This window comes from Neopelma chrysocephalum, unplaced genomic scaffold (genome assembly GCF_003984885.1).
Source record: "Neopelma chrysocephalum unplaced genomic scaffold, ASM398488v2 Primary Assembly neopelma1_23b, whole genome shotgun sequence".
NCBI classification, from domain to species: Eukaryota; Metazoa; Chordata; class Aves; order Passeriformes; family Pipridae; genus Neopelma; species Neopelma chrysocephalum.
The window spans coordinates 12,610,035-12,637,436 of NW_020897692.1; the positions used below are offsets into that span (position 1 = coordinate 12,610,035).

General features: G+C 34.6%; 1 protein-coding gene across 50 annotated transcripts in view; it reads right to left on the minus strand.

Annotated features, from left to right (window-relative positions):
• RIMS1 (regulating synaptic membrane exocytosis 1) overlaps nucleotides 1-27,402 on the minus strand; it is a 323,050-nt gene that overhangs the window by 82,852 nt on the left and 212,796 nt on the right. For 8 of the 50 annotated variants that reach the window (XM_027697399.1, XM_027697391.1, XM_027697517.1 and 5 more), the window contains 9 exons: nucleotides 26,266-26,328; nucleotides 22,831-22,908; nucleotides 22,368-22,481; nucleotides 21,817-21,906; nucleotides 15,193-15,276; nucleotides 10,984-11,061; nucleotides 8,632-8,703; nucleotides 4,406-4,588; nucleotides 2,897-3,009 (listed from right to left, as the gene is read on the minus strand). In XM_027697399.1, the coding sequence (XP_027553200.1) occupies nucleotides 2,897-3,009; nucleotides 4,406-4,588; nucleotides 8,632-8,703; nucleotides 10,984-11,061; nucleotides 15,193-15,276; nucleotides 21,817-21,906; nucleotides 22,368-22,481; nucleotides 22,831-22,908; nucleotides 26,266-26,328 (875 nt within the window). The remainder of the gene's footprint in view (nucleotides 1-2,896; nucleotides 3,010-4,405; nucleotides 4,589-8,631; nucleotides 8,704-10,983; nucleotides 11,062-15,192; nucleotides 15,277-21,816; nucleotides 21,907-22,367; nucleotides 22,482-22,830; nucleotides 22,909-26,265; nucleotides 26,329-27,402) is intronic. The other 42 variants (XM_027697738.1, XM_027697755.1, XM_027697509.1 and 39 more) reach the window with 16 other exon arrangements.

The window sequence follows — 27,402 nt, forward strand, 5'->3', positions numbered from 1 at the left end:
GGCATAGGGAGAACTACTTTGGTCTTTTCTGTACCAACTACTTCTGTGATTTTTATTTTAAATAAAGGACCTTGTAAAACTATCTTATGTTCTCATAAGTTGAAATTTTATGATTTTCAAACTGCCAGCCAGAGTAGTAACTAAGACAACATCAACTGATAGAAACAAGGAAATAACCTTTTTTTAGTTCTAAATTTGACAACAAAATGGAGTGTCTGAGATGCAATGTCAGTCCTTAAAGAAGCCTTATTAGCATGAATATGATCACTTGACATGATAGGTAAAGATTAAGAGTCAAAATATTGCTCTGTTTCTCCAGATGAAAACCGCTACCAGTCTCTTGCTCTTTCATTAACTCTCATTTGTTCCATAATGAGAGCTTTAAAGGGGAGTAAAATTACTTTCCTGGATTCTTCTATGTCTCCTGAATATGCAAAGAGCAAATAAGAAGCCCATCCTTGATATACAGACACATAATCTTTTTACAGCAATCACTGTGACTTGTATAACAGACTTAGATTCATAGATATATCTATTTAGATGTGTATTCAACCCTCACCGAACAACAGGATTTGTATAGAGTGTAAAGAAGTATTTTACTATAAAAATGATACTTTATAGAACATCATACAGGTTTTCCTGGAAACGCAGGATGTCAATACTGACCATCAAAATGTAGTTTCATTTGTAAATGAAGAAAACACATTTTGAAATGTTTCCTATGACATTTGTATATAGCACTACATTTTGACATCATCTCTATCTACGGTGACTGTGAATTTAAACCAATAAGGACACAATGCAGTTTCAAATACAGTTAATCTTTACAGAACTCAGAATGCTTTGGATTCAGTCTTATATTAAGGTCAGATCACTTCTAGTCACTACATTTGACACTGATACTCATTTGACAGGGATTAAAGATATGAAACTAATATTAAAATTTGAGCAAATACTGTGGTCTTATAGCCTCACTGAATTTAATTTCTTACAGTAGTATAAAGTTAGACATACTAGCACATTTATTTCAGCAGATACTAACAAAACTATTTAAAAACCTTTTATAAAACTTATTCAATTTACTACTTCTCTGCAAATACATTCTGAGCCTGAACAGAATATTAAATGTGGGTAAAATCAGAAAACCTCCCTTTCAGAAGCACAAGTCAGTCACTTAGACAAAACCAAAGTACTGCGCAGAGAAGAAAATCTCTTTAACCTGTAAATCCATGTGCTGTATTACAGCCATATGACACGGGTGGTATGATATATAACAACAAAGCAAACAGTATGACGCATCCTATTTGTGTATTTTATATATAAGACGCAAGCTTATCAACCACAAATGTAAGAAAGAGTCCACTGAAACAGCATTACTTTACAGGTGTTCACAGTATCAACAACTTTCTAAACTCAGAGAAGCTTTAGTCTTCTGCTAAACTTCCATTTTTCTTTCCTCTTCTGTACACATCCCATCTCTACTCAATTTCATGTTAATTTCTACATGCATTTCCAATCCCTTCAACGAAACAACAAACTCATATTGTACTCTCACACATCAGCTATCAAGAACAGCACAAAGATGATATATGAGTACCCAAATAAAAGCCAACTTAAAATTAACTTAAGAGCTGATTCATCATTATATATTGCACCAAATTCTGAAATTGAAGAAGAAACATGAAAATTGAAATTCATGACTTATTACATTTCCCTAAAAAGCACTCAACTTGCTAATATGCAGAAATAGAAACTGCAAATGTAGTTTGCAAGTAGTTTATAATCCAGACAGTTTTAGATTCACTACAAAATGAAAGGACCCAAATGTAAAGTTTAAAAATATTAAAAGCCACTTATATTAGCATATTTATAATTCAAAATAAATACATTTATAAAACAAGAGTATGTTTTATATGTGCTAATTGAAGGTTTAGTATGTCATCACCATAAAATTAATGCAAACTGATAGCATGTTAATGCAAGCCATCATACACGAAAACCCCAATGGTAATCTGTCATGATAAAGCCATCATGGTCAGCAACATCATCTATCCAAGAGTGTGATTAATATACAGTTCTGTAAAGCACTACAATATTTCATTAGAAGCATTTCTTTAATTTCCACATAAAAGAAAACCTTGTGGTATGTGGCAATCAAGTAATTGTTTGTAGTCAACGTGAAAACAGGGTTTTTAAAACGCAGAAGAAAACATGAATGTGCAAATATTAGACATTGCGCCACTTCATTTTACCATAATAATTCATACTCTGTATGTTGCTAGAAAAGGAAACAGCAATGTACATATTATTTGATATGAGTATGTAAAACACATCTTCCACAACCATTAGGTCTACATTGTTTTTTTCATAAAAACAGCAGTCTTTGCCTGATCAGTTTATTCTTAAGCAGGAAAGGGCTTGTGACCTGTACTTAGCATTTCCCATGATGATTATTTTTATTCTTTACTCACTGAAGTATGAAGTCCAGACAAAAAACAGATTTGTGATATTTATTATTAATCTATGTTAATAATGCACAACAATAAATATAAACCACAAAATAAGAAATGAGAAAGACTGTCAAAATGTTGCAAAAATCGTTGCCCCTGTTTTTTTTAGCTGACAACATATGAGATATGTGCTGGAAACTACCATGACTAATAGAAATTTTAAACATAAAATGGTACTAGAAAATTAAGGCAATTAAACCATATGTAATAATAACCCACCAGTCAAACTCCGCTAGATTTCCCAAACTAAAAATATGCTTTCTTTCTCTTCTATTGCTTTATTCATAGAAATACAGCATTGGGCACATAGGTATGCAAGTAGACTTTGAGTAAAGAAAGGTAAGAAATCAAAGAGTTTGAGTTGTCATAAGCTTATTATTTGATACCTTGCTCTATACTGCCACTTCTTACTGGAACTTGCGGTAGCTGTCTTCCCCTACGACTGCTGAAGGATGTGTCTGCAGGAGGAGACTGTGTGGGACTTCCTTGTTGATGCGTTCTGCAAATGAAATTAAAATAAAAGCGAAATCAGCCAAATGAAGAGACTTTTTATATTCTGAATTTTAAACACATATTAAGTTGCAGATACTGAAGATGGGTGTGAAAAAGTCTGCATTTGGTCTATGCCATATGCATATACCGAGGTCTAGATATCTGGTAAACTTATAAGGCATCATATTTAATTTCTCTAACTACCTTTGACTAAAAAGAAATTATTTCCTTTGTTTTGATTTGGGGTTTTTTAAAATTTATTTGTTTGTGTGGGGGTTGTTGTGTTTTTCTTTTATTTCCTTTTTTGTTTTTTAAGATAAAGTACTAGTCAAAAACCATTGAATGAAAAGCACTAGAACTATTCATGATTATGACTCACAATTTATACATTCTTCTGCATTGGTTCAAGGGCAATACAAAATGCCACCTCTGTGTCTCATTAACTTTAGCATTCCTTTTGTGCTGATGCAAAAATCGCACAAGGCCACAGAGAACTGGACAGCAAGTATCAATTCCCAGAGGATAGCATGTGTTTTTTCTTTGAACTCGAAGGAAAAAACCATTTAACCTTGGTATTGGGGTGTGTGGGGGGTGTGTGTGAGAGTGTATCTGTGTGTCATGCAAAGCATGTATTAGAGTTTTAATATTTATACCTAAGTGAATATCCTAAACTTCTTTGTTGAATTCTAGCTAGCACTATTTCAGAACAACGTGGCTACTTGATTTCTTACATATAGATGCAGCTTCTGAGTTTAACACATCAAACACCTTCAGAATGCTGGCATTTAAAGTAAGTATGGGCACCTGTAATAATTATAGGGAAAAGGTCTAAGAAAGTAAAACAAAGATGCGAAGCAGCAGACCACTGAGGAGAGCTTACTATGAAATGTCCTTGCCAGTTACAGTAATATCAGACTCACTATAGTGGATAAGCACTGTTTATCTACTACACTAAGGTTGTAAGTAGATAATTTATAATTTTAAGTAACACATTCGTGCAAATTCAAAATACTGTTGGCTTTCACCACATAGATCAATTGACTTGTAACATCAGCTTGTAAGATCAGTTAGGTGTGTGAACAGCACATGATTTTCTGCATCGTGTTTAAGAAAAGTATTTTGATAATTTTCAGATGGATACAGAACAAAACACAACAATGGAGGGACAAAACACAGCAAACCTTTTACTTAGCATAACTATTTAAATTCAACAGCAAGAAGTACCATCTGGATGGTGAAGATAGATGGCATAAAGGATATGGGAGAAGTGTAAATACCATGAAGAGAGAATAATCTATAGTGCCAGAATGAGTGAACGTGCCAAGTATGCTCAGAAAAGTACAACACCACACTGAAACCTGGGAGGTAGAACATGAAGGCTATGCTGTACACATAATAGCAACCTTGTCAGAAGTGGAGAAGGTGGCGCCGACCCTCCAGATGCTAGATGATGTACAGAGCATAAGGGTTTGATACTAGACTGCTCACTCGACCTTGAGCGAGTGTGATGTTTTCCCCTAATGACTGGCTGTTCAGTCGTTCGTGGGGTTGGAAGTCCCCTTCTAGAAAGACATGGTAGCAGACCCCTAAAACATCAGTGCCAAAAAGAAACTGTTCAGTTGTTAGCTCCAGGCACATCTTCCCCTGCCCCCCTCCATCAAAGAACATTGCAAATCCTGGCTGCAGGACCAGGACCGATGTTTCAGATAGAAGTTATTAATTATGAATGCAAATCTGTTTTCAAAATTACAAACTGCAGAACACTCACGACTGCAGATACACATGACCCTAATTTTGGAACTGTTGAACTGCACTGCTTATAGCGGAAAGTTGGCCAAAATCTCTAGCTACACCTTAAACACAGCAAACACAAGCTAACAACACATATGACATAAGGACTAGACCAGAGTCTATGAAAACTATGAATACCTAGTTTTATCACAAAGCATTTCTGTTTCTAAAACATACCTTTTACCTTTATTAAAAATACTAACTGCATTTCAATTAGTGTCCTTAGAAAGGACAATATGGAGGCACATACATAATTCCCTGTTTCCCCAACAGTTTGAAATAAGAAATCTATTTAAGTATTTGTAAGCACTAAAACAGAAATACGGTTCTGAAGGAACTATAATGAAAATAAATTATATTATGCAGTAAAATGATTAATCATGCTAGCATAATAAAGCATAATTAATACTAGTTCAGTAATTGCATAGACTGCAAATAAAGGATAAGTTGAAACATTTCAGGTTTGTAGAGTGACAAAGTATTCTAAATGTGCCTTTTTTCTCTTCCTTGGCTTTCCAACAGTGCAGCATTTTGTAAATGATACTACTATATCTGCTGTTATTTCAGAAATTTCAACAGCTTGTGACATCATTTCGTTGTGGAGTGGTTTTGCTTGGGTTCTTTTTAATTTCTGTAGACTTACACACCCTTTGTGTGCAAGCATAACTTTCCCACAAAATAGAGTCAAAGTAACCAAGGCACTATCTGGTTCATATGATTATCATACACTAAGAAGTTATCCTAAAAAACCCCCTATATATGAAATTACATGCAGATGCCTACCAAGGATAACAAACAGGTTTTGATTCAAAACCATTTCATCAGTACCAGTTTATGTGGAAGACCAGTAACAATGCAAAAAATTCAAGATTCTGTTGCCATTGCTTATATTCTCTCTTAAACTCTAACACTTCTTCAGCTTAACTCCTGGCTTGCCCTGGTGATAATCGTGACATTCCTGAAGAGACTGAATCTGCTGATTCTGAAAGATGCTTATGATAACGAAGATGAGCTGAGTTCTGAAAATGCCTGTTTCTCCATGCTGAATGTAAAAGTAATCCATCCCAACTGTTGCACATAACCAGCTTTTAAGCATCTGTTTTATCAGATGTCTAAACATCATAACATCCATAAGGTAAATATGGATCCCACTCAGTATCAGAAACTTTTTGTTTGCTTTTACTATGAATAAATGCTTCAATCTAAAAAACTCATCACGTTCTCAGTTCTGATATTTTTCATTTTAGAGGTTAAATATCCTGGAATTTATTTGAGAGCTTAACGAAACACTGTGAGTCTGTCCTGCCATTACAGAACAGGACAGGACTTACCTGCAACTCAGAAACTTATCTCCTTCTCCAGTAATACTCTTTTTACAGACATGTCCCCTTCCAAGAGAAAGATAGAGGATCTGCTTAACTCGAAGATAAATAAGGCTCAAGATTTGCATTAGCTGGGTTATTACAATGAGATGAATAGCTACCTGGGGTGCAAAAAAAGAGAGCTAAAAGGCAACTGAAGAATAACTAGAATGGAGTTAAGGACTTGCTGGCCTGGGAGAAATATCTGTTGCTGGAAGGAAGAAGCTTGCAAATGGTTGATCTCTAGAATGAGACAAAAAGGAACAAGAAACAAGCATGGGAGACAAAAAGGTAGTAAGAAAATGAGACAAAATTGAGATAAGAAGTATGAAGAGGAGAGGAATTTGGGGAAAAAATGATACCTGGTGAGAAATGATACTGCAAGAAGCACATACATGTGTATCTCATCTCCTGGTTCCTCACAGAAGGTGGTAACACTGCAAGCAGCAAACCTATTAATTCAGCTGGCAATGGTCTACAGGGGAATCCTACAGGTTCCAGCTCTGCCAGCATACAAGAAAACTCAAATTTCTTTATCTTCAGACAGATGCCTCAGTGACACATATTAAATAAAACATGCTGCCACCTAAGAAACTATTAAAACCCCCTAAGAATAAGACAGCATCACCAATCCAGTGCATCCCTGGTATCGTGTCCTATGCAAAATATAGAAAATACAGTTAAAAACTGTATGCATCCTAGCATATAATGACAGGTAACATCACATCTGGCATTTCTGGGGTGTTTAGTTAGGGCTGAAAGAAAACATTTTAGGATTGGGATGAACCAAATTTTACAAGTTTTGCTCATTCAGATAAGAACAGAAAATGCTGGATTTTCATGTAATCAGTCTTAGTCCTTATGAATATTTTACTGAATTCCATCTTGAAGGCTTATCTCATTGAATTAAGAGAAGGTTTAGGTTCTGTAAATTACCCTGAAAAGGTTGGTCTTTTCCCTTTCAGGTACATTTCCTAAGCTATCACAATAGAAAATTTAATCTTACATAAAATGCTGAAATGCTTTATAGAGAAGCTGACAGCATGCTGATATGTTATTCCAGTAATCTGCTTAATTAATAGACAAGATTTGCAAATTGCAAAATAAAGAGCAATTCTTAGGAAAAATGGATATTTGAAGAAGAAAGAGTCTTGAATTATATTTGATAAGAAAATTAATTGCCCACCCTATTATCAAAACTTTTTGGCACTAGTGCAATATTACATCTATGAAGAAATACTGAACTACAGCGTTCAGACTTATTTAGACATTTTGTCTCACATCTACCACCGTGAATCATTTTAGGGAAACAGAAACCTACAGTATGTGCCACGGAGATGTAAAAAGAAGCAGCACAATTGATGTTTCCTTATGCTCTTGTTCACTGGGCTCATTGCTGAATGGTTACCAAGAACCAAACCCCTTTCTAACTCTTCACAAGTTAGAAAAAACAGGTGAAAAAATGGCTTTAGTGATGTCTGTGGCAAAACAGTCCCTGATTCAATCAAGCAGTCATCATTTAGGTAATTTCTCTTATTCAAACTGAAAAGGAAACTGGGTTGTTGTGACAACAGAATCATCAAACTCAAGAAAAATGTAACCACTGCTTTTTCATCAAGAACGATAATCTGGGACTTGAAGCAGTAAAACAAAATAAAAGCTCTGAAGTTTTGCTACATAATGCGTGTTTTCATTGAAAACAGATGTCTGTGTTGTTCATGGAAGATTTTCAGCTCTCACAATGTAAACAGATACACATTCCACCTCTGCTTATCAAGGTAACATAAATCTATTTCTGACAGAGGAAGGATCTCACCCCTCCTCACTGCTCTTATTTTAGCAAGACACAGGGTTTAAAATTTTACTAGATGTTCTTATGATTCAGTATATATCTTTGTTTTTTTCACTTTTCTTAAGAATTTGAATATGTAACCCCATACTACTGTAGCATCAAAGTTAAAAGTTATAACGATAATACAAGTTCAGGAAAATTCAATAAATACAAAAGTTAAAGTTCCAGTGTTTATATTAACTCTATATAATGATAGATGTTGAAATTTTCTATACATATTTAAATGTGTAACTTAACTTTGTTATATTTTAAAGTGAAATTAACTTGATGACAGACATTTTGAATTAATAATCTATTGTATCTATCTATCTAATCTATTATATTTTATCATCCTCAAAATTATTGTAAAATAAAGAGTTTTTGAAAAAATCAGTGGTTAAGTGCAGAAAATAACTGCTAGTCTTTACCACTGAATTTATCTGCAGTAATGAATGCCAGAAAAATTCCATATGTATGCAATACAGTGCTAATAACAGAGACACAAAGTAAATAATACTGTCAATTACAGCAACATTGCTTTGGGTACCATCACAGGTGTTTTAAAGAAGTTGTATTAGAGGTATATTCAACAAACTGGAATCAGACTGATAATAGGAGATGTTTACATATTGATCAACAATCCTACCTTTCCGTTTCAGTTGCGGAGCCTTTCCTAGTTTGTTTTTGGCTGCTATATCTTTCCACTTTTCTGGACTGCCTGTGAAATGATATGTCAGAAAAGAAATAAACAAAGAACAAAAAGAATACAGAAATATGAAGATTATTTCTTCATGTATTATAAAGGTAATAACAGAAATGGTTGACAGATAAGAAGGTGACAATGATCATCATGAACAGGCTGGTGAATTTGAGGTTTAAGAGGCATTGCACTGATTAGGTTTACTAAGGCTCATGGTGTGAGAGTTATGAGGTACCAAAACACGGAAGAAAACATTAATCCTGACTGAGCCTGCAACTAGTTCCCCCTTCACAGTCTGTATTTGATTAAAACAATGCCTCCTCATAGGCTATAAGTAATCTCTTAACAGCATGAAAAATAAATTCAGAGTAGAAAGCAGGAATAAAGTGTTGCAGAAAATACCAGAAAATACTATTCAAATGTAAATTTTAAAATTGTTTTGAATTTAAATTTCAAAAGCAAAACAAATATTGCATCATAACAGATTTAAATAAGGGTGTCATTATATTAATAAAAACTTGTCTTTTAAAATTCTCATCCTATTAAAACTTCTTAAAGTTTTTAGAAGCAGTTTAAACTAATTCTATTTTTTTTCTAGTCGATATAAATAAGATAGAAATTTATTTCATTCCTTCACTTCATTTCTACAAAAAACTTTTATAGAATCCATCTGACGTTTGGACAGTGAGGCACTAGTTACTTCAAAGCGCTTACTTTGATAGTAAATAAGAACAATGAACAGCAATATGAGTCAATACATGTAAGAAGAAAGGTAAAGCCATATTTCATCATTACTACCCAGGACTATAAACATACTATGCAAATCTCTGCAAATCTTGTGTTCCAAAATTTTCTGTACTATCCATAGTAATGTGAGCATTTACAATTTAGGATTTACAATTTTAAACCTCTAAAAATCATCAATATATACTGGTCTTTTAGTGGTCAAAACCCACAGGAGTGGTCAAAAGCAGGGAGCGATGATTATTCATTCATAAACCAGAAACTCTGACAAACTTTAACACTTGTAAGATCTTGTAGTGATACAACCAATGTCATGTATTAAGCTATATAAGAATTACTGGGGGCAGAACAAATAGATAAAAATAATATTTAAAGTAATATGTTCTCCTTTAAATCTTTGTAGTTATAAAGAGTAATCCAATGTCTGACCTGAAAGATACCTAAACAGCTGTGACACTAAATTATACCCAAAGAATATAATCACAGTGGATTTTCATTATTTGTACCCACTGCAATATTTGATGAGCATTATATTGTGATGGAATATACTCCACAACAAAGAAAACATTGCAGCAAAATACAAAACGCTTTCTGCATAACAAGAGGTCATTACCTGAAGCTTTCTGGGTTTTGAAAGAATATATTTTCTTATAAAAAAAATAGTATTTCAGATTAAAAATTAAAATCCCTTTTGTCCTCAAGCTATTTTTTTCAGATTTATTCTTTGTATATTCTCATTACTTTTCAATTCTATTCCTTTACCAGGACAAATATGAGGTAGATATGCAGGAAACCACACATATTAAATGCTGCAGCTTTACATAAAACCTACAGTTAGCAAAGTATTTAAAGTTAGGGCTAGATCCACTGCATGCAGCAGCATTATCATTCAAATTATGTCACCCTCTTCATTTTCTGTTTAGTTGGTTGGTTGGGGCTACTTTTTCTCTTACTCCTTGTGTCACTTGCTTAGATTGTGACATTACATGCAATGGAGAAAAAGAGCACACAGTGACTACTTTTAGTAGAATGGAAAAGCTGAGAGTAGGACACACCTTCCTATGAAAAGTAACAAATTAATACATAGCACTAATGAGCTGAATATACTTAGTTCTCTGCTCTCAGTGCTGTCCTCGGGAGCAGCCCATACTAGAAATCATATGAAATCCCTTTCCTTTCTGTTTCCTTCCTCTTGCTAAGATGATGCTGTACACATTTCCACATGGCTTAACAGCCTACTACAGTGATTGGAGTCCTGGCCCAGCTCGAGCACAGTGTGAGCATTTGCACGTGGGCCTTTAGAAGTAGGTGTTCTTTTGTGCTCACATACAGTGTACGAAGAGTGCACTACTCTAAGAACACTTATGTCATACTCAAATTTACCTCTTAAATGTATCTTTAAGGAGAATAAATATTATCCATGAGCAATACATGCATATATGTACTTGAACACAAAACCCGAAAAAGAAAGAAAACGTGAAAGTATGCAGAACATATGAAGAATATACTATAACCAACACCTCATTTATCTATGATTTGAGTAAATAAGGATACCTCTGTGCTGCTCCAGGTTTAGCACTTAGGTGGTCTACACTGTCCTGTTTTGGAATGCAAGACTCCAGCGTCCTTGTTCTTCACAATATTTGGAAACATGGATGTGTATTTGGACAGAATGAGCAGAAACAAAGAGATGGTCACATGCAGTGAAGGTGGAGACATGCAGTCAAATATATAAACCAAAAGCATTAAGGTGCTATCTGTTGAAAAAGGCTATATTTCTTATTTCCCCATCCAGTGATTTAATCCAAAGACTGCAGGGAAATGTTAAAATTTTTAGATGCAATATCAACAACCTAAGATGTAATAAACTATAGAATGAAAGTCACAACAATGTTTTAAAAAACCTTTATATTCTACATGCTGAATGGCAGCACTGTAGTTTAATAGGTGCTATATCCTTCTCCAGAATTAATCCATGCTATCGTTCATTAGATTAATATATAAACCTATACAGAACATCTTCCCTTACCAAGATGTGTATTTTGTCATTATACTGTGAAATTCTCCTGAAAATACAAGTAAATTTCATAATTTCATACATTTTGATGGGAAGTTCATATTTTGTTACCAGTCAATCTGCTACAGTAATAATTAACAATAATTCAATAGCAAAGTAGAATAACTGACTGAGGTTTCTTTAAAAACAAAAACAAAACAAACAAACAAAAAACAAATGAAGATCATACTATTTCTGAATTTCCAAATATCAAATTTGGATTTTAAAGTTAAAACTCAGGAAAATTTGCAGTCCACTACTAATCTAGGTAATGTAATATATTTGCATCTATACCTACATTAAAGCGAGGAAATGCTAAGATTTCTCTTTTGGATCATAAGTCTACTAACTGTGACACCAAATCAGTGACAAATAGGTATCATATATAGACAAGCACCTTATATTATTTTAAATACAGACAAGCTATTCAAATTCATGTTCCACATACCTACGTGCCTCAAAATATTTAACACTGTTGAGTGTAAACCACACAGAGAAATATGACAATATTCCTATCAAAATTAAGAACTACTATTCCTAAAGTGACAACATTATAATACAATTAAGTGTCTGATATTTTAAAATTATTTATTGCTGGCTTGTACAAGAGACCTCAGTATTTTGCAGTGAGTCTGCTACTTTATGTAGCCTTAAAGCCATCAAGAATGTCATGTTCAATACTTCCTGATTTTTACTGAAGTTTTCTAAAAGGCTGGATCTACATGGTATGTGAACTGGGAGGCCATAAATAGTCTGAGGGCTTGCTACCTCCTCACAGTCATTCTTAGTAGTTCAATTTATGGCTTGAAAAACTGCTTCCCTGATCAAGTCACATAGTGGTTGCCGAAAATTGGGAAAGGATCAATCAGACCAAATCGTTCTTTTACTGGCCGTGAACAGCACAGCAAAGCAAAGTCATGAAAGTACCAAAGGGGCACTTGCTCTACAGCTGGATTCAGGATGACTCTTGGATAAGCATTTTTATAGATGGACGCATGACTGACAAAAGCTACTTCTCTTAAGTGAAAGCATTTGAAAATTAATTTTTTACAGGTTTTTTTATCCACTCTTGGTTATATGCTGACAAGATATGCAGACCTCTCAAAAAGAACAGTCTGAGTAGAATTTCCGCCTACCATTAAATGCTCAGCTTTCATTTCCCTTGTTTTCATCATCACTTACAATGTCACAGTTTCACAGTTCTCCAAATACTAGTCTGTCTATGCTGTAGGCATTAGACATTCTAATTCTAATTTCCAGTACAAAAAAAAAAACTAAAAACCTTCCAGGAACAAAGCTATTATGTTCTTTAAAATATCTTACAGAAATACATGATATAACCAAACATTTGTTAATTCTTAACACTGAAATAATACATAACTCATGTCTCATCCTGTCAATGTTATGAGTCACTTCTTTCTGATACAGCAAATGAACAAAGTCCAGAATAACAATAATCTTGCAAGGACTTTTATTAAAATTTATATTAGAAATCATTATCAATAAATAAAATGTTGCAAAAAAAATTATCAAAATTGGAAATAATGCATGTCATACGCATTTAAGAACTGTATTCATAAATAGATCTTGACTGCACCCTATATACAAATTTGACAAATTTGTAGGATAAATCTGTAATGTACTCAAATGAAGAGTAAGATGACACCGGTCAAAGTCAATTAATCTGTGAAATATTATTTGCAAGTGGTGATAAGTAGTTCGTTAGCCCTGCTGATCCATGAGACAGTCATTCCCCAACACCCACTGCTTCACTTTTCAAGTTGTTACAAGCATATCTTAAAGAAACCATAAAAAAATTATAGAACTGACTAGTGTTGGCCACTGCAAGAAATATGGGAAATAATCAGAACAAGTGAAAACTAAAAGAGTAGAAAACGAAGGTAAAGTACCTTTGATTCTATTCACTAACACTCTGTCTGCAGACAAGGTAGGCTACTATTTTGTATTGGACATGCAATGCAAAGAGTCCAATATTCTCAGAATTTCTTTTAATCTGGAAGAAAGATCCTGGAACTGGTAGGCTGAAAACATTCATCAGGATTGAGGTCAACCTAAACCCCTTCTAGGTTCATCTGACTGTTTCGGTGGGATTTGGAGACCAGATTGCATGCAAGACTTACAAACACAATAAGGCACTGACTTCACTTAGAAAATTAGATTCCTCTTTATCCAACTGGAAATCCTTCCCATAACAGATTCTATATCCTACAGATGCTTTACTAAAATGCTTGCTAACTGGTATTAGATGATTTCAGTCTTTCTCCACAAAATTTCAGCTGACATAAAAAGGCCTAAAATTTTGCATTGGAAAGTGCAGAATTTAGATGAAAACCTCATTTCACTGAAACATGATATGATTATGATTTAATTTGAATTGCTGATCACACTATTTCATCGTCTGATACTCTGAAGTCAAAGGCAATCTTTTCATCAACTCAAAAAATGAGAAGAAAAATTACCTAAAAATTCCTAAAAGTCCTAAACTACATTTTTAAACTATTAATAGCTGTCCCATCAAAAGGATGTGTTGGAAAAATTTCTGGAAATGCAGTATCTGTAAGGGGGACAACTTTGAAATAATGTTTCACCAATTTAATTTATAGTTTATATTGCTAACTCAAATAAGAAAATAATTGCTCTCCAAACACAATTACACTCTTCCTTCCTTGTATGAGAGGAATATATCCAGCATCAAGCAAACAAGATAAATCATAATATAAATATTAGTGATGTGGATAGACTTTAACAGAAGGTGAGAACTGGTACCACAGTAACTTGAGTTTTATCAGTATACCAGTCTTAGAACTTTAAGTGCAACTTTATAATATCATGTACAGATTATTTACATGAACCATCTGTATCCTGTCACTTACTGTAGTACAAAAGATTTAAAGGGAATTTTTTTAATTTGCATCTCAATAGTAATTATAATATCTGCTTAAAACAACCCCAGATCTAGCTAGTACAAAAATACCAAAAAATTACTACTGCCAAAGTAATGAAAACCGCAAACTGATCTGATTAGAAAGCTCATGAGAAGTAAAAAACAAAGGTGCTTTCATCAATCATAGGTGATATTCAGCAAAAAAATTTCTTTAAAGCCCTGATGGTCTTAACCAAAACCTACCTTATTAGGAGCACCTGCTCCATGGAGACCATCCTGATTTGGACAGAATTTACAAACAGCGCCAATTTTTACATACATTAACTAGAAAATGTTGACAAGACTTCCAGGTTGTGGGGTTTTTTCCCCCATAAGGAACATTTTGTTAAGAAAAGAAAAACCAAAACCAATAAATATAAACATATATACAAGAATACGCTCTACAACAAATATTTATAGTATTATAAAGCACCACAGTGAAAGCACCCACCACCATTTACAGAAGCAGGTCAAAACAGACTAAAGGACATTAACACAGATGATGTTCTGTTGTATGAGACATCTTATTTCATGACTCGTGCCCATTCAGGCAAACAAAGAACTTGAAAAGATGTTAATTCCTAGGTGCTTTATAACAGTTCAACAAAGTGCAGAGACGATGTCTAAACTGTTGCTTTATTTTGGGCTTCTGAAGGTTGTAATTCTTTCTCCGCATATATGCATACTTCTAAATTTCAGTGTACTCCTCTGAGAGTGCAAGATGCAGTAAGCCATTTTTCAACTGGGAGGAGCTGACTAGTACCTGTCATCCTCCGGAGATGCATGCTGGATATGAATCCTGGGACTAGTAGGTCGTCTCCTCTCTAGGGAGGGGGACAATCTACCCCTGTTTGCCCATTCAATAAAACAGGAAAAAAAATACGATATTTAGTTTGTGATAAAATTAAATGTATGGGATTTGGGACTGGAAAAATACCCCAAAAAGTAATGAAAGTCTGTAATTTAATTTTTTTTAATAGTTTTCTTATACCCGAGTATACTTTTCTTAAGGTCTCTTACAACAGAAACATTACATCTGAAACAAAGAGAACATGCTCAAAGATGCAGAATTTAGACCAATACAAATCTTCTACATGGTGTACAATTAAGTTTTCAAATATTCTCAAATACTAGACTATCTAAAAGCCTGTCATTTGCATAGGAAACTGCAATTCCAAACTAGAAGAGCTTTTCAAAACAATATGATGGTAATTTTCTTGACGTTTTGCTAAACCCGTTGCTCCTAGCTCTTTGCACAGAAAAATGTAATCTCAGTAAATATGTAGGACTATGAACTATAAGAAAAATTCTAGGGCATAAAGTCACCCTTTTCTGGAATGCAGTGAAAGAGTACAGGTAAATTATTTAGCTACAACTAAGCTACACAGATTTGTGTACAAGTACTTGGGCAATCTTTTATCATTTGAAAATATATATTGAAAGTATGTGCAGCCAACTACCTCTACTGTTCATTTCTCTTTATCCTCATAGTATATGCCATTATGTTACATAATTAAATTTAACAAAAAGGACCTGAACTGAGGATAAAAACTGGTGTATCACATGATTTTTTTTCTTGAAAAAGCTCATTTAATTTAGAATTATATATACTATATCACAGACTTGACTCGTGTTGCTTATTTTATTGGAATGTTTTGTAATCGTAATAGTGCAACTGTAATACAACAATCTTAAAATATACTGTTTTAGTGGTGAATAGCAAAATGTTTACACAAACTCTGCATAACTATCTAATATTTCCCTTTCTGAGGTATTTTTCCAGTCCATGCAATAAGGAAAAGGGTTTTATTTATGGAACATGCAAATAACAAAAATTTCAGGGACATTAGCATTATTGGAACAGTTAGGTAGGCCTTTCAGAAGTTTTAACAGCAAATAGTTTGTTAGTAGTTAGATTCTTTTTCTCTCCAAAGCAAGGGTTAAAGAAAATGTTAATGCATCAGTGCACTCAGTCAAAGCCCTTAATATGCTGATATCCTCTACAAATATTAAAGAGCATTTGATAGAATTAACTGGGTCATTGAGTATGAGCTTTGAGAACATGCTCCCTTTCACTAAATGTTGAGTGACTGTGAGCCACAGTACAACACAAACATGTAATAACTTACTTCTTTACATGGTTGAAAAGAATTGGAAACACAATATAAGGCAGATCTAATGCAGTTATTACACTGTACATTATTTTAAATGTAAATGGAGATATTCAACACAACTGTGAAAGGCATGCACCATAAAAATCAACACGAAATCAGGACAGGCCTTAATTGGATCAAGTGGTAGCTCCAACTTCTCTGTTATCTATTTATGATGAGGTCATAGATAACTGTTGAGTTTTGTCTCTTGTTTAGGTGGCAGTGACCAGATGATAACAAACATCCTGTTTTGATTCCTACTGCAGTGAAGCACCTCAGAACAAATCTAACACAGCTCTGGGGCAAGCATGCTGACCCTGTTATACATGAACTGGGCTGTGCTCCTTGGTTTTATTAGTTCAGATCTCCACGAGCTAACCTCTCAGGCCAAAAGCACACAAAAAGTACCAGTCTGTACAACTGCTCTTTTTCCAACTGCTAATACACACAACAATTGTAAGAAACGTAGATGGTAAATAAAAGCCATACTATACATTATTAAGTGACTATCACTGGCTGCAAACTTAAACCAATCTGGGGAAGATGCTATTATGATGATAAGCCATTGCTGAATGAGTTCAGATTCTGCCCTTAAACCTCATGCCTAGGTGCTTTCCTGACTGGATGTTCAAAACAAATTCCTCCATTCTAAAGAAATAGCACCCAATTTACAAGGAAAAAAAAAAGCAGAAATTTTGAGACACAGTGAAAAGAACAGTAAAAAAAAAAAAAAACATACTAAAGGAAGTAGTAGCAGGAAGAACATTTTTAACGTTCAGAGGACATTCAACCTAAGGCGACCTTCAACCTAAGGCGACTTTCAACCTAAGGCGACTTTCAACCTAAGGCGACTTTCAACCTAAGGCGACTGAAGGCCCATACTAAGACCCTAAACCATCTTGTCCGGGAGCTGCTCTATGCTGATGACGCCGCCCTTGTTGCCCACACAGAAGCAGCTCTGCAGCGTTTAACATCCTGCTTTGCAGAGGCTGCTGAGCTCTTTGGGCTGGAAGTCAGCTTAAAGAAGACAGAAGTTCTCCATCAGCCTGCACCTCAGGAAGTCCCCCACCGTCCCCACATCACCATCGGCCAGTCAGAACTCAATTCAGTCCAACAGTTTAATTACCTAGGCAGCCTCATCTCCTCAGATGGTAAGATTGATGGGGAGATAGACAATAGGTTAGCGAAGGCATACAGTGCTTTTGGAAAACTCCATAAACGAGTATGGCGTAATAAACACTTGAAGAAAAGCACCAAGATCAGTGTTTACAGAGCCATAGTGCTGTCTACTCTTTTATATGGTTCCGAATCATGGGTCATCTACCGCCACCACCTGCGTCTCCTAGAACGCTTCCATCAACGCTGCCTCCGTACAATCCTTAACATCCATTGGTCAGACTATGTGACCAATACATCTGTTCTCGAACAGGCAGCAATTACGAGTATTGAGGCCATGCTCCTGAGAACGCAACTGCGTTGGGCAGGGCACATCTCTAGGATGAAGGACCACCGCCTCCCTAAGATCCTGCTCTATGGTGAACTTGCCACTGGCTGCCGCAAGAGAGGAGCTCCAAAGAAAAGATACAAGGACTCCCTGAAGCAACAACTCAGCCTCGGGCATATTGATCACCATAACTGGTCCACTCTGGCCTCTAATCGGGAGGCCTGGAGACAGACCATTTATAACGCTGCTGATGCTTTTGAGAAGGCACGCAGGATCACTCTTGAGGAGAAAAGACAACGCAGAAAGAATCGAACCTTGCAGAATATACCATCTAAGGAGTCTTTCTGCTGTGTCTTTTGCAACCGGACTTGCCTTTCTCGTATTGGCCTTTTTAGCCACCAACGCGCTTGCATGAAAAATGGGTAGAGCCCTTCCCAAATCTTCGTTCGCGAAGCCTAGCCATGATAGCCTCTCACAAACTTAAATAAGCCCTGCAGATCATCATAGGAACTTGAACAACACAATCAAAAAACCCCAAAAAACCAGCTTGGAATAAATAGGGGGATGGGGGATGGGAGCTGGGAAGAAAAAAAAAAGGCAGGCATGGTGCAACTGCACAGTGGTATTTGTAGGGACTGGATATTTTTAAGTGTCCTAGAGTACAAAAAGAGAGTGCAAAAGAGAAGCATATGAAGGATTAAGCTCTCTACCAAACCAGTTCATTTACCAAAAAACTTTAGCAGCCCTTGTTAAGACAACGTCAGTTTGCCATGCAAGTTGTATGGACGTTACTTCCTCAAATGATGGAACTTAAAGAAGGAGAAAAGGAAATTTGTTGTTATTGCTTTGGTTCTGGTTTAGTGTGACTAACAAGACTTGTATATCACAAATTCATATATACAACTGGAAGTATTTTTCTACTAGTATAAATGGGTCAACAAAATTATTTTTACTCGCAAAGTAGCATCTTAAAAACCAGTAACTACTTTGACCCTTCCAAATTACATGAATGACATTGTAGAGAGTTCAAGGATCAAAACCATTTCCACAAACCACTGACACAGAGAAATAGGGCTCTACTGTCCAGTGGTTACACACAATCAACTTAACCATTTTGTTAAAAAAGGATTAAGTGGTCTATTTTAGCTCTTAATCTCAAATACAATCTAATTTATACCCTCTGAGACAAAAGGTTAGGAGGAATAAGTAGAAATATTCCACCTATTCCATAGGTGAATATACTCCTAATTTTGTTGAAGAAAATATATAAAGCCATATTTAGAAGTTTGTATTTTGAGGCATAAATGTCTAAACTTTTAAACAAAATCTACAATGACATTCATGAAGGGGAGAGAGGAGAAGAAACATCATGCAAACAACTAACAATACCTTCAACATTGGTCCCTCAAATATAATGATAATAAAATGGTGCTGTAGATTGGAGTTCACAAAACCATACAGTGTTTCTCTTTGATCCAAGTGGGACCAATCCTACACCTGATGGCTGTCTCATCTTATCTTAGTCCCAGTGATGAAGACAACCTTTGCCATATCATATATTACAGCGTTTCATCATACCTGCTTTCAAAAAAGGTTTCCTAGAGCTTAAGAACCTGTTTTACTGTATTTTAAGTGTTCTGTTCTCATTTTGTCCAGCACAAACACAAAATGCTTTCTATCCTGAACTTAATTCTGTTCTTCAAACTAAAGACTCCTCTATCATTACATGCAACTGATGACTAACCTCATGTTAAAGTGTAAGCAGGTTCCACATTCAAAAGTGGAGAATTAAATCTTCTAGTAAAGAAGATTTGCTTCTAGCAAAACAAATAGAATAATTACATGGGCTTCATATTTTTAATATAACATCTTCCTCCAAAACTTGGGCTGTATTGGAAACACATCTTCTATGTCAGAAAAAAGGAAAAAATGTATGTCTTAAATCCTCTGCCAAAGCCACACATATTTTATTCTTTTCAATGAAACCATCAAGAAAAATCTGAATATGAATTTACTAAAAAAGATCTGATGAAGGATCCCAAGTTAAAAGCACCTATTTAGGACTTCTAAATGCTGAGAAAAACTTTCATAGTGATGGGCAAGTTTTCTGGATCAGGTGCACTGATGATTTGGCAAAACCACATTTACTAGCAATAGAGGCCATTAACAGAGACTAAACACTTTTCATTACAAAGAGCTCATGAAAAATGTTTCAGATTCTGCACAGGGCCATTGGACAGAGGTTGCAGCACATGAATTAAAAAGACAGAACTAGTTAATATCAATGACAGATGTAGTTTTGAGTATAAGATTTTAACTAGATAGTTTATAATTGCCAGTTACTGTTTCACTGAATATTCAACTTGATGGGTGGTATCTTGAAATAAGTAAAAAACATACTGCTCATGTCCACATGTTATTACATTAAATAACTTGTTGTAGATGAATGCAGCTGTATATATCTACATCATATTAATATGATGATACAATTTTTTAAAAAAAAATCTAGAACAATATCCTGTATTTCAATCTGAGTGGCTTTACTTCAGCTGAACTTTTTTGTTGTTTTTTTTAATAACAATGTTCATATTATCTATAGTGTCTTGAGCTCAGTCTTAAAAAGGAATGAACTACTGTAGATCCATCAAAGATATCTCAGCAGAGCATTAGTCACTCCTCTGCAACAAAGGTACAACTTGAAAAGAGTACAGTTCCAGCCGAGGAGCAGTGGGAAGTGTGGAGGAAGGAAAGGGAAATTTCAAATAAAAAAAGGAGAAACCTTATCTTAAAGAGAAAAGTGCATTCTTAGTGCCTTTCTTCACATGTCCTCTCCCACAATAAAGAAAATGATGTAACTGTTACAAACATCATACAATGGGTTGACTGGCAAAGCATTATTAACTGCCACATTAGTTAAATATGTATTGCACAGATGAAATTGTAATTCCATCCTATTCCCACTCAAAGGGAGCCTATTATAGCCCTTAGTGAACATAAAATCTCACTCTAAAATGGTATAACTCTTAGCCAAAAACACAGGTGATTATGAAAAGTTCCCTAGTGGAATCATTTCATCCATCAAATACACCAGAAGTATTTGATTCAACTAAAATTTTGAACCAAGCTATTGTAATAGTAACAATACAGAAAGCATCCATAACATGCCTGCACAATATATGTGACACAACAATATTTCATATAAATTGCAAACATGTCTTCTTAAGACTTCTGTGAACCTTAATACAATGTCATAGAGTAAAAAAAAACAATGCAGTGATTTGCCTTGTAATCGCAAAAGCAGAAGCAGCAGATTAGATTAGGAAAGCAATGAAGTTTGGCTGCTTTGTAAAAAATATATCACTAAAAAAACTGCAGCTCTGGTTTGAAATATGAGAGTTTTATAATAATTCATAATTTATGCCACTGCTTTATTAGCAGTCCACAGAACAATCAAGAAACAAATATAAAACTTTTTAGCAATTGATGATGAAGATTCACAACCAAGTGATAGTTTCAAAATACTTAACACTGCAATGCTATTATCAGCATACTGAGGACTTTTGTAAACAATGAACATCGGCTTGAACTAAAACAAGGAAAGTAGCCAGAAGCAGTTGTAAAGTCCAACACACAATTTACATGACATACATGAATATAGGAGGAAAAATGTATACAAATACCAAAGCAGACAAGAATGTACAAGAATGTAGAGTACTCATATGAAGAAAAACAAAACTGATAAAGATCACCAGCACAGATGACAAGAAATTCATAAGTTTTTATTTTATACCTTTCTCGTTCTGGTGAATGCAAACTAGTATCTGGTCTCAAGCAGTTGGTACTAGCACTCCTAGCCCTGTCAAGGGAGGGCTGCAGTTCACTAGTGCCAGTGCATTGCATCCAATGGTAGAAGAGAAAGAAAAAGAAAACAAAGAAAGGAATACAATGTTAGATATTAACTCATAAAATAATGCTCTCTTTACAGAAAATGTAGGATCACAATGATTTAATTAAGGAAAACATAAAAAAGCTGACTGGATGACAGTGTCAAGATTTGTTTAGAAAACAAAAGCAAACAAAAGACTGCTAGAAATTTTTTGCAAAGATTGCTGAAATGTTTAAAACTGAATAAGACAGAACAGCATCCACTTGTAAGAAAAGTGGAATGAGAAATACCAAACAATAAATTTAAATCCTTATTAACAGCAGTAAATATTAAGCCAACATAAAAGAATGTGATACACTATATGTCATGTGAAATCCCTTTACAGTGAAGCTTATTTATTCTGCAAATCCATATTAGATACCAAACAACGGGGGGATTAATCCTCAGTTTCTTACCTAACGGGCAGATCATCTCCAAGTTTCGATATTCGTGAATTAAGGCAATCATGAAGGAGTGAAATATCCTGTCTAATCACGGATTTGGTCTTAGCACATGCAGGAAGAGTTGAGCTTTGCAAATTAAAATTATTTAAACAAAATGAAAGTAAATTGGACATGTAACAGAAATTTCATACATAAACAAAAGAATGTAACAAAGAAAACCATGCAACATGAAATTTTAACAGCAAAGACAACTTTGCCTAATACAAAGTAGCTTGGTTTGGATTTTTTGTAATGTAGGCATTAATTTAAACAATTATATGATGTCATTTTAGGATTTGATCCCTTATGTCTCAGTTATAAAAATGTATGAAACATTTTTTGTTTGGGGTTTTTTATTATTTAATAAGTATTCATTTTTTATAAAAGGAGCTCTGAACTCTATAGGAGTTTAAAGGGGACTCTAAACACTTCTTACCTGTACAGGTTCCAATGAGTACCATTTTCTAGTAAAGGCATCTTGGGTGGTAATGTTTTATAGTGCCTAACAGAACTTCTTGAATGTGGTGGGACAGAAAAGAAAACAGAACAAAAAAAAATATGCCAGAAATAAAAAGACAGATAAAGGCAAGCCAAGACTGACCAGAATGTAAAATAAATGCATAATATTCTGTACTATATAATATTCTGTATTTTATAGCTGTATGAGTAGATTTCTCAGTATCTGTTTTTCTCAACTACTGTGACAGCTAACCAGGGGACAAATTTTTGTACCTACACTTTTCTTAATACAGTGGACGAACTCATGGCAATACTAGTGCAGCTGAGATGTTTTCTTGAAATGAAGGTAATCTAAATTCCATTTATAGATACTTTTAATTAAAATATACAGGCTACTGTGAAGGATTAAGTTGATATTAAATCTGCTCTTTATTTCTCTAAGTGATGCCTTAATTAGACCTACAGAGACTTTAACCTCTCCAGTATCTAACCTCTCCAGTATCTAAACATAAAAATCTTGCTAACACAGGGATATACAATATTACAAATTTAACTAGAGATGTATTATTGTCTGGCTTTTTGAATGTGGAAGTCTTTTGAAAGTTTAGTTTCAAAATTTAACAGTAATTAAATGTTATTAAAAATAAGCTAAAAAAAAAACTTAGGAGATCTACTACATCAGCCAGCACAGCAGCACTGAGGTGTTACATGACAACTGTCTAAGATCATCATAGATTTTAGAACAGGAAATGTTTTACTGTACCATCCAGCTATACCCAACGAACAAGGTGGAAATTTAAAGGCGGACAATGGCTGCTGAATGGGAATTATGGCCATTTAATGGCTAGGGGTTAATAAGAAAATTCTAACAACTTTCCACATTCCCTACCAGGACACAGGTGCAGAGCTATTAGGAGAAGAACCAGCAGTCTTGAGGATTTTGCAGCATCAAGAACAGTCTGTCCCAATAGGACATTTTCTTTACTGTTAAGGCTTGAACCTAGACACAGCAAATGAGCATTACAAACCCGGCTGTGTCACAGACAGATGAATCAACTCTTTGCCTGGAAATCCTAGTGTTTGTAAAACCCTGAGGGATTTAATAGCGGAGCTTTGACCCTTCTTGTCTGAGTTTAGTGGCCACCACTGGTGACGTCTCTGTCAGAGGTGACTGTAGCGTTGCGAAGGAGGAGCAAAGGAATGATTGTCCATCAGGTCAATTATTGCATAGGAGCAGATACTACCAATCAAAGTAAGAGTGACCTGAGGCATGGAATGTGATAATCAATTGTCTATAGCAAAGGTACACACCTTTCCACCATTTCTACTGTTAGTCAATAATTGCTAACAGATGGACAGGATGGACAGCTTGGACTAGCATTATTCCAAGCTGGTGTATTAAACTCATCATATTATCTTAACTGTGTAGCTTGGACTACCTAATTTCTTTCATTTAATATGAAACCATTAACGTTTCTTTCCTATTTTATGCTGAAGATATCTTGACTACTAATCAAGACACTATCCAGCAAGCTAGGAAACAAGGATAAAGCCTTATAATGTTTCTAACATGAATAAATGTCAGGCTGCTAGAAATAAGCAAGGATAAAAGATAGCATAGAACAAATTTTTGCTGAAACTGTTTTTAAAAGTATTCAGTCAAAATTTAAAAAAAAAAATCAATGTATTGTCTTCTATTGCCTTTATTCGACTTCAATACATTATTATAAGTACCATTCTGTTTTATAGTATACCATTCCTATTACTTTAAAAGGGTAAATTTGCTAGTTTTTTTGATCATTAGAAAAACCAGCAACAAATGGAATAAGGAGAAAGGCAAGAACAGGCTATACTCCCTGAATTCAGTGTAGCTCTTACCTAACTCTGTTGCTGCCCATGCACAACTCTTATCTGGTTAACTGACCAGAATTGTTTAGTAGATTTGTAAAACTATTGGAAAGCTATAATGGTTGATCAAAGTGCATCAAAAGCTCATAATAAAATATTTACTTAATTAATTGAGAATTTAAGAATTGTCACTGAAAAATTCTAATGGCAATTATAATCTTTAAGAGGGAAAGGAGAAAGCTCAGGGCTGGGGGCAGGAGGGGGGTGAAGCTATAGAATATCATCAGAAAGGACACAGGAAGGAGGCAGAAAAAACCGCTATTATATGACAATAAACATATATAAAATAACAGGGAATTAAATAAATTTTTAAAAATTAAACCCTAAAATCTTGAGGAAAAAGCCTTTTTAGCTGAAGTATAAGAATGAAAATCTTTCTACTGATAATAAACACCTAATTTTTAATTTAACACATTCACTGATGAACAGATCTCGTTGAAAACGTTCATATTTATTATTTTAGCTTTATACTATGCCTTCTAACAGAATCCTATCAGAGCATCTTCAATACTATTTCAAATTTGGCGACAAAAATTAAAGTAAGCCAAGGCATATTAAAAAAAAATAAGCACTACTTTGGAAGGAAAAATCCTACATTAAGTAAATGAATAATGGCACTAGACAATATGGTTTTAAGTTTGATGATTTTAAACATATGCACTGATATAAAGCTTTTAGCAACACTCAGATCTTGAACAGACAAATGGATAACTACCTGATTGAAGGAGTTAACTACTTTAAATTCAACCTACATTTTTACCGATTCTAAATGGAAAATATTCCATGCGATTTTTAATAAGGGTAACAGACATGGTGAAAAAAATGGTGGGGGAGCAGAATTTGGTTTTTTAGATGAAGATATTTCAGTCCCGTTTAGTTTCACAATTTTGGGAAACGGTGAGCCTTGGATCTAGACATCAATGAAGACTGAAGATGAGCCCAAACTACAAAGTTTACATCTGGATCCAATTTATAGAAAAATTTTTAGATGCAAAACCAAGTAATACAAGACTCCTCAAAGCTGGGATTCCCAGTAAGGCCTTGTAAATCAATGTTTTTTCCTCTACATGTGACTAAATCAGCATGAGATTAGGTGTCACAACAAGTAAAGGTTGTTGAATTGTGCATGGCTGTAATATAAATACGAAAACGCAAATAAAAGAAAACATAAAAACAACTGAAAAGTAATGTTTGAAATAACAATGCTGTCATGCATTGGGAGTTCAGGACTTTTGTGACTACACAGAATATCCACCATAAAATATAACTGCAAAAACAAAATTTCTTCAACTGCTTTAATCCTTACTACTGAGGTTCACAAGCATATACATGTGTCTCAATCTGAGTTAAAAAGAACAAACAAGATCAATTGACATCTGGATCACAATGTACTTGGAAGTTTTTTTATTTACTGGACTAAATACCACCATGGAAAACAATTTGGGCACACAAAGTATAGACAACTAACCAGATGTGTTCATGATCACCAAATTCCTGTATTTACCTGATGGTATGTAGGCACTCAGCACTTCTTCCTCGTTTTGCTCTGGGCAGCATAAGAAGCTCACTGCACAGACAGGATGGGTGGTGAGTGAAACAGATATAATTATGAAGCATTAGATGACATGGGTTATGCCAATGATACGCAAATGAAAACATAAAAAGAAACAAGAAGCAACCACCCAGATAGATAGTCTGATAACATTCAAACTCCGACTGCACTTCTCAAAGAATATGAGCCAAAAAATGCCTGTAATAACTACATTTTCAACAAATTCCTTTTAGTGTGGCACCTACTTTTATGAGATTTCTCTTTAAAATTCAGAATTACTTTTTCAGAGCTCTTCATGATGTAATAAATACATAATAAGGTTACAGTTTTCTAATAACCTCTTGTCTCATGAACTAATTCATGAAGAAATACTTTAGGGAAAAAAGAAAGACGCTTGTTGTTTGTTTTGTGTTAGGTTTTGTGGCTTTCTAAGCCACAAAATCATACATGAAAAAGCAGGGAGGATTTGATAATGACTTACTGCAGATCAGTTTATGGGAAGAGTAGCCAGACACCCTTTTGGGAAAATCAAACATATGTGTTCACTGGAAATAATGTGTTTGGCCAAACATAAATTCTGACTCATAACTCTTGATTTTGTAATGCAATCCCAAACACACACCAAAAAGCTAATCAGCCATCAGACTTTTTGTTTCTTATTGTTTCAAATTGTGGAAAATGAACTGTCTATTCTATTTTTCATTTACTGTAACCAAACACATACTACAGCCAGCCAGATGGTAAAATTAATACATATTTATGCCTGTGGTAAATATGACTATGATATGAAATAGCCCTTGAATTAATCTTGCAGATTTACACACTTCAACACAATCAGAAAGACCAAGCTCCAAACCTCCTAATTATCATAAATATGAAATTAAAGGTAAACTTCACGGAAAAATGCTAATTTAAAAGAAGCAGGGAATCCTATGAAGTACTATGGCAAAAAGAAGAGAGAAAAGATTAAAAAACAGATAAAGCAGTAGTTGTTCAATGTGGTTTATGCTTCATGCCATTATAAAATGTTCCATTTCATTGATGCAGTACAGGTAATATTTGTCTAAAATTCTGAAGTGGGCAGCTTGA